Raw genomic sequence first — 7,500 nt, 5'->3', positions numbered from 1 at the left:
ACTAGGTATCAAAGGGAGCCGTCGCTTTCCGCGGTAGGCCCCCTGGTTTCCCGGCCACGAGATGAACGCCGAGCCATTTTTCAACTCCCGCTGCGCATTCACTGACGATTCATGTTCCTAGTCACTGCTTCTGGGAATACGGACATTCCCTGGGCCACCTAGTCAAATGCCACCGTCCCGAGGCTTCTCCCGCTGCTCTGCTATAATAACCGCCTTGGCCCAACGACCAGTCACGGCAGCCATTACGGAGCACCATCGCGATCCGTCTTAGTTATACGCTACAGATGGCATTGGATGAACAGCTGAACAAGACAGAGTATTGAGGTAATATAGCAAGGGAAAGGGGACAGCCCCGAAGCACGAGGGCAAGACGGGAAGGAACAGGCACTAAGACGAAACGGCGCGCGCACGCAAGGATCGCAGCCTGTTGTTCGGGATGAGGGATGATAATGATAGCATAATGGTAACACCGAGTGGAAGGCTCCTGCGGGAGCGTTCATAATGGTGGCGCCGCCAGCTAATTCACCTCTAGAATTTATCCCCGTCTAGCCTGCGCATTTTAACTTTAACTCGCGCAACGCAATGATGGCGCGCCCACATCAGGAATCTGAAGACTATGAGAAAGGCATCAGTGCTTAAGTATTTGACAAAAAAAAAAAAATAATAATAATATATATATATATATATATATCAATGGCGTATATCCGTTTATCTATTGGACTTAAAGAAGTGGTCTTCATATAGTAAGAGGTGCATAATGTTTATGTACTAGGAAACCCTCGACAGTCAGTGTCATACAAGCATTTTTAACATAAACCTAAACTAAACTCTTAATAACCACATTCACGGCATGCGACACAACGTCTCCACTCACGCTTCACTCTATCTTTTCTATATCTCCACAATAAACACATTTTCCTTCTTGTAATCTTAACTCAAATGTCCAACGAATCCACTCTAATACCGAAAGTGACTGCGCCTGAGTCTCGTCACGGCCCGAAAAGCAACACAAGCACCGAGGGAAAGCAGCCTTAAAGCATCCATGGACGCAAAAGCAATTGTTCTCCCGCTCTTGGGCAACGAATGATGTAACAACGCCTTCCTGCTTGCACCGCCGCGGGGAAGAAGGGGCAAGCAGGCAAGAAGGGGAAGGGAAAGCAGGCAGCGCATATGGGGGAAAAGGAAACAAACAGAAAAGTTAATAGGAACCGAAGGGGGAGGACAAAAGGGAGAAGGAGAGCGGGTTGGGGTAAGAACGTAGGAAACGAATAGGAAGAAGGATCAGAAAAGTGTAGTGAAGAAAGGAGCTGCAGTAAGAGTAACAACAGAGAAACGCAATGAAAAAACAACAGAAACTTAAACAATAGAGAATCCCTCACGCCCTCGCGCATTACCTGCCTCTTGCCCAATCATCTGACCTTCTGATCCCTCTTACTCTGAGGATGCTCAAGCAAGGAGAGAGGGAGAGGGAGGGAAGGCGAGAGGGAGGGAAGGCGAGAGGGAGGGAAGGCGAGAGGGAGGGAAGGCGAGAGGGAGGGAAAGCAAGAGGGAGGGAAGGCGAGAGGGAGGGAAGGCGAGAGGGAGGGAAGGCGAGAGGGAGGGAAGGCGAGAGGGAGGGAAGGCGAGAGGGAGGTAAGGCGAGAGGGAGGTAAGGCGAGAGGGAGGAAAGGCGAGAGGGAGGAAAGGCGAGAGGGAGGGAAGGCGAGAGGGAGGGAAGGCGAGAGGGAGGGAAGGCGAGAGGGAGGGAAGGCGAGAGGAAGGGAAGGCGAGAGGAAGGGAAGGCGAGAGCGAGGGAGAGAGGGGGAGAAGGAGAGAGGGAGAGCGGGTGAGAGGGAGAGCGGGTGAGAGGGAGAGCGGGTGAGAGGGAGAGGGAGAGGGTGAGAGGGTTAGAGGGTGAAAGGTGAAAGGTGAAAGGTGAAAGGATGAAAGGATGAGAGGGTGAGAGGACGAGAGATTTGAAAGACTTGAGTGGGTGAGTTAGTGAATAAGTGAGTGTGTGAGAGGATGAGCGAGGTCGTCCGCGTAATCGCTTGCGTTGTTGCATGTGTTTAACTGAAGCCCTAATAGGCAGTCATAGGCAAAAGGTTCCCTTTAGATCTCGGTGCTAAAGAGCTAGCCTCGTGGCAGAGCCGCAGAGCCGCGGCACCTGACCGCACCCACAGTCCCACCAGCGATACGCGGATAAAGTCACGTCAGCAAGCAGAATTAGCCCCGTGACACAGTGATAAGGATAAGTCCGGGCTATGCCCATGAGGGGAGCCCGGCCTGTGTCGACTAATGCCGACTCGCTAACGTATGTCAGCTGGTGCTGACTCGGCTGAGCTTAGTCCTTACCCACCGTGGTGCCCAGCCACAGCAGTAACCTCCAGGCGCCTGGGCAGGGCGCGAACCTGTCGACCCCTCGGATGAGAGGCTGACACGTTACCACTGTACTAGACCGGAAGCTGTGACCCTCGGGCGAAAGAGTGCGTAATAAGCGCTTCGTGACTCACTGGTGGTCGGAGGCGTTGAAGTAGCGGTGGGCGTGCTCGGGCGCGGAGTCCTCGGGCCCGTGCGGCGCAGGGTAGCTCAGCACCATCATGACGGGCGGCGACGGGTCCAGGCGCTTGCTCGTCTTCAGGAAGTGCAGCCCGTCGTTGGTGATCACGTGCGGGTAGTAATCCTGTCGGGCAGAGGAGGAAATATATTGGTGGAAGACTGGTAAATTAACCGATTTGAGGCCCACAAGCCCTGCCCCGAAAGCACAGCATAACTATTACGCATTTTTAAAAGTCGTATGTTTTGTGTTATATCATGAGCTATCTATTGATCCATTCACGTAAATCCCAATGCCTTAATCTAAACAACTAATTGAGCAATTTCCTTCGTCCACAAACCACTTGCCTCACAAAAACACACTCATCTATCACAAATTAGTCTCTCAACTTCCTATTCAGCCAATAATCTAATCCGTAAACTTAAAACACACGTAAATATTCCGGCCCACGCTGAAGGCTTCAGCACGATGGCGCCGGAGATACTGACCCTTGGGTACTGGTCACCGTACTTGACCCAGTGGTTGTTCCTGTTGACGGTGTAGTTGTAGTAGCGGGAGTTCATGAGCAGCCCCGCCCACTCGCGCCACCCGACCGGCACATGTGACCCGTTGTACTTGTTCAGGTACTTCCCGAAGTAACCTGGAATGCAGTGCAGGCATTGTTTTAAAATAAGATACTACGGAAAATGGGATTTTTTGTGTATCTGTTCACCTATTTGCGCGTGTGCGTGTGCGTGTGCGTGTGCATGTGTGTGTGTGTGTGTGTGTGTGTGTGTGTGTGTGTGTGTGTGTGTGTGTGTGTGTGTGTGTGTGTGTGTGTGTGTGTGTGTGTGTGTGTGTGTGTGCATTAGCGTGTATGTGCGCGCGCGCGTGCAATATCTAATAAATGCAAAGTGTATTTATCAATAAAAACAAACAAACAAAAAAAAAAAATGAAAAGTACACCGACTTTTTCTTCTCACATTTACTTCCAATTATGATGATGCAATGACAAAAATACAAAACAGAAAATTTCAGAAAAAATCTAAACATAAAAAGAGCCATGAAATGGATAACACTGCCTCGCCTGCCAAGGCACCTCTGATTTCCGCCCTCCTTGCGGCAGCAGATTCAATGGGTCCCCCTTCGTGTGGACATACGCTCTGGCAGACATGCGGCTAAGCCACTACTGAAGCAGGGTGGAACAGCTCATAAAAGCCCGATCACACGTGGGTAACTCAGCAAGCAAGTGGTTCTCGGTCTTTTTTTGCCGCCTCGGTCCACGCCTTACGCTCTCCTCACCCTCCGCTCAAATATTGAATCAAATTATTAACTTTCATGAATGGAAAAAGGGAAAAAGTTTGCTTTTTGTATGAGCAACACCCACGTCTGGAGTCACTTTTTAACGTAATTCGAAAAAAAAAAAAATTATTTGGACTTGCGACCCTGACACTTACTTTTGCCCCCAGTTGGAGAGCCGCCGTCGAAGTCTTTAGCGGTTTAAAGTAAATAATATCGCGTGCGTCAGTATCGTGTTTGACTGCTCTTGTTCGTACATCAATCAGCATAAAGAATTGTACACCAATTCATGGCGTCATCACAAGTCTACCCTCATGGCTTCGTAACAATAGGTCGTCTATCTTGGCCTCTCGCAGTGGTCATGAAGGAAGAAACTATAGTTCTATAGTTCCTGGTGCCATTTATAAAGAATTCAGCGAACAAAACAACCCACTTCAGCTTCACTGGCCTCTGACATCCCTCTGCACCGCACCAAGTGCCACTTTTGCTGACTCACCCTCACCCCAACTATTGCAGTTTTTATCCACGTTCACATTACCTAAAGTAGCCCATAAAATAAAATACAGGAACAATACCAAATTACAAACACTTCCGGCTAATGCTTCCCAAATTTAAGTGCAGATGTACCTGCATGCTGACGGTACACACGCGCGGACCACAAAAGCTCAGTCTGATATTCCTACATCCTCCTCCATCATCCCTCCACCTGGTCACCGCAGCGCCGCCCTCCCCGTGACGTCACTTCGGGACGCTGATTAGCCGTGACCAGCTCGGCTCCGTCATCCATCTGCTATGTGACTGGCCCACAGAATGGTCATGAAAATTGTCATTACTGATTTCATGTCGGGTGCCATCCATTATCTGCGTGTACATCACGCACGGCACAGAGCGTACCCAAAGTATTGTCTTCCCCGTTTTCAGTCTTATTCTTCCGTGAAATTCTCACTTACCTCTCACCCCCTCCGCTTGCAACAACGCTGTGACTCACTCGTCCTCTCGGCTCCTCCCTGGACGCGACCCCGAAACACCCGCGGACGTGCCATGGCTCCTCCTACCTGCCTCCGCTCGCTTTGCGCTTGGCTTTGCCTTGTCTTTAGCCGCTCCCGCCTGCCTTTCTGCCTTGCTTATTTTCTCTTCCTCTTTCTCGCTCTCCTCAGTCCTTCCACTGCGACTCTCCTCGCTCCCAACTCCTCAAATCCTCACACCCTGCTACTGTTGACTTTCACGCCTTCTCCTCTCTACTCCTCCCCCTCCAGTTCCCAAGCACGCACACGGTGAGCCTTCAACCTCCTTTAAATACGTGGCTCTCACTATCAATTTTTTAACCGAAGCAGATTAGTGTATCCATGACACGAAATGAATATAGCAGTGAAACTGTCACTGTTCAAACGGTAGGTGTCTTTGCATTTCCCCGGCCTTGAGCCACTTGTCCTTTCCTCGCCATGGCTTTCTCGGCCTCGACCTTTTATTCACCTCTGTCCCTGGGCCAGCCTCGAACGCGTTCTGCCGCAATTTTTCTTTTGCGTCTCCCAGAACACCTTTTTTTCTCTGGAAATGCCTAATCTCAGTTCTTCCTATCCCGCCTCTTTCTGCAGCGCACCGCCCGACCCCTTAACCTTTACAGTCCGTGACCCTGTGTAAGCCTCAACCTGCAGAGTGAATGACCTGCCTGTGAACCGAGTCAGCCATGACCTGTTTGAGTGTGTTAGTCCGTGACCTGCGAAGACCCATGAACACGCCCAGCGTTGGATCACCGACATTTTGCACCCGTGACTTGAGCACGTGTTCTTCACAGGGTGTGACAGCGGCGGTTCATGACCTGTACAGCGCTCTCCCAACCACTATTACTTAAACTCTACTTTTATATCCTTTATATCTAAACTACCAACCATCTAGCTAATTGCTTGCTCGCTCACAGCGTCCTGTTCATCAGCTGTCTCATTTAAACAGGCAAGTGTGTGCCTGCAGTTGCCCGTACACACCACATGCGTCTCTCTCCCTAAAACGATTAAGTTTGAAACGAAAAAGTTACCATACTATGGCATTTCTTCTCATTCTGAAGCCAGTTCTCAGACACGAGCATATAAGATACTACATAATATTTACTGCATTCATCCAGGGTGACAATATCCGATGCAATTTCATGTTAGTAAAAGTGTTCAATAAAGCACATGCCTAGGCTGTCGGGTCCCGTAGGCAATAACCAATACGAGGCAGCAAAATATTCACACACAATAAACTGCATCAATTCCGGTGCACAGTAGGCCATAACCCACATAAGCAACTACAGTTTATGTAGCTTCAGTAAACGAAATACGTTACTACCCATAAAAACAAACTATGCATGTTCCAGAACCAAAACAATACAGAATATACATAACCCGTTAAAAAAAGAAAACGCAAGGATGATATATTTTTTTGAAAGTGCCAAACAAGAAAATCAAAACTTCAAGTGGCCTTGGTCATGCAGCATCTGATCTTAACATCAGGGCCGTAAACCTCAGATTTCAACAGGACTTCTGCGGAAACCAGGCGTCTCGCCATCATGTATCTATTTCAAGTGTTAGTAAATATAAACGGAATCATAAACGCACATAAACACCTACCGCAGTGGATAAGCATGCCCACGGAAAGTGAACATCAGCTGGGCTACGAGCGCAATATAGGCGCAAAAAATCTGATTACGTAATATAGGAATGTTGTGCTGTATATTATCCATTTCGCATCTACATACACTCGAAAGTTTCACCTGCTACAGTTATGGAAGCACGCCAGATGGCAATAGGACGAGAAAGAATCAACATGCACTCACTCAAACAAGCTTCTGCGCGATGAAAAACGAAATATTTTGAACTGTGCGTTATACATGAATGCAGTTACGTGCCAAGGTGATTAACTGTACATGTTTGGTTCATTAACTCCATCGTAAACACACCGAAAAGACATTATCCAGGTCATCCATCTTAGGCGAAAATAAGTTATAAAAAAGAGTCACGTAACTATTATTCATTCATGGAGGCAGGAAATTACATTCAGGCAAGAAACATTATTGAAAACAATTTAATTATTTATACAAATGACTTCCTATATGCTCCCACGATGACACGACTTACACATTTACATTTCGATATTTGAATAATATCAAATGAAATTTTCTATTTCGATCAAATATAAAAGCATATAACGTAAAATAACTTCAGTAATTCGAGAAGAAACGATTTCCGCCAGTAACACAGCTGGAACATTTCTTCAGGGAACCTAACTAAAGCGAAGAAGCGAAACGAAGAGGAGAAGACGAACAGGGAGAGTAACAATGGCGACAGAGCTTCCGCACATCTTCCACAAGGACCCTTAACTCGAGTAACGCTTTGTAACAAAATATTGATGCGTTTGACATTCTGCAACATATAAAAAACAACTTCTGAAGAACATCTTCAGATTCGCAGTAACAGGCGAGAAGAAATTTAACGAAGACAGGGGATATTCCCTGAAAACAGAATGTTAGATCCTGCACCTACAACGTCTGTCTCTTTTCCGTTGTCATGCAGCCACCTTCCTACACAGATGGGGGGGGGGGGGGGCAGATCTACAGTCCAGATACCGTAAGAACATGCCGTAAATCACATTAATTAAGCCCGCACTTGTGCTGTAAACAGGACGCTGACTCCTGGTGCCTTGCCAGGTTT

The 7,500-nt window shown here is 48.0% G+C and overlaps 1 protein-coding gene across 3 annotated transcripts in view; it reads right to left on the bottom strand.

Moving 5' to 3' along the window:
• Positions 1 to 7,500, bottom strand: part of LOC125030914 (extracellular sulfatase Sulf-1-like) — a 193,655-nt gene that overhangs the window by 32,402 nt on the left and 153,753 nt on the right. For all 3 annotated transcript variants that reach the window (XM_047621276.1, XM_047621275.1, XM_047621277.1), the window contains 2 exons: positions 3,025 to 3,176; positions 2,493 to 2,662 (listed from right to left, as the gene is read on the bottom strand). In XM_047621276.1, coding sequence (XP_047477232.1) covers positions 2,493 to 2,662; positions 3,025 to 3,176 — 322 coding nt within the window. The remainder of the gene's footprint in view (positions 1 to 2,492; positions 2,663 to 3,024; positions 3,177 to 7,500) is intronic.

The sequence above is a fragment of the Penaeus chinensis genome, chromosome 12, assembly GCF_019202785.1.
Source record: "Penaeus chinensis breed Huanghai No. 1 chromosome 12, ASM1920278v2, whole genome shotgun sequence".
NCBI lineage: Eukaryota > Metazoa > Arthropoda > Malacostraca > Decapoda > Penaeidae > Penaeus > Penaeus chinensis.
This window is presented reverse-complemented; position numbering and strand designations above follow the sequence as displayed.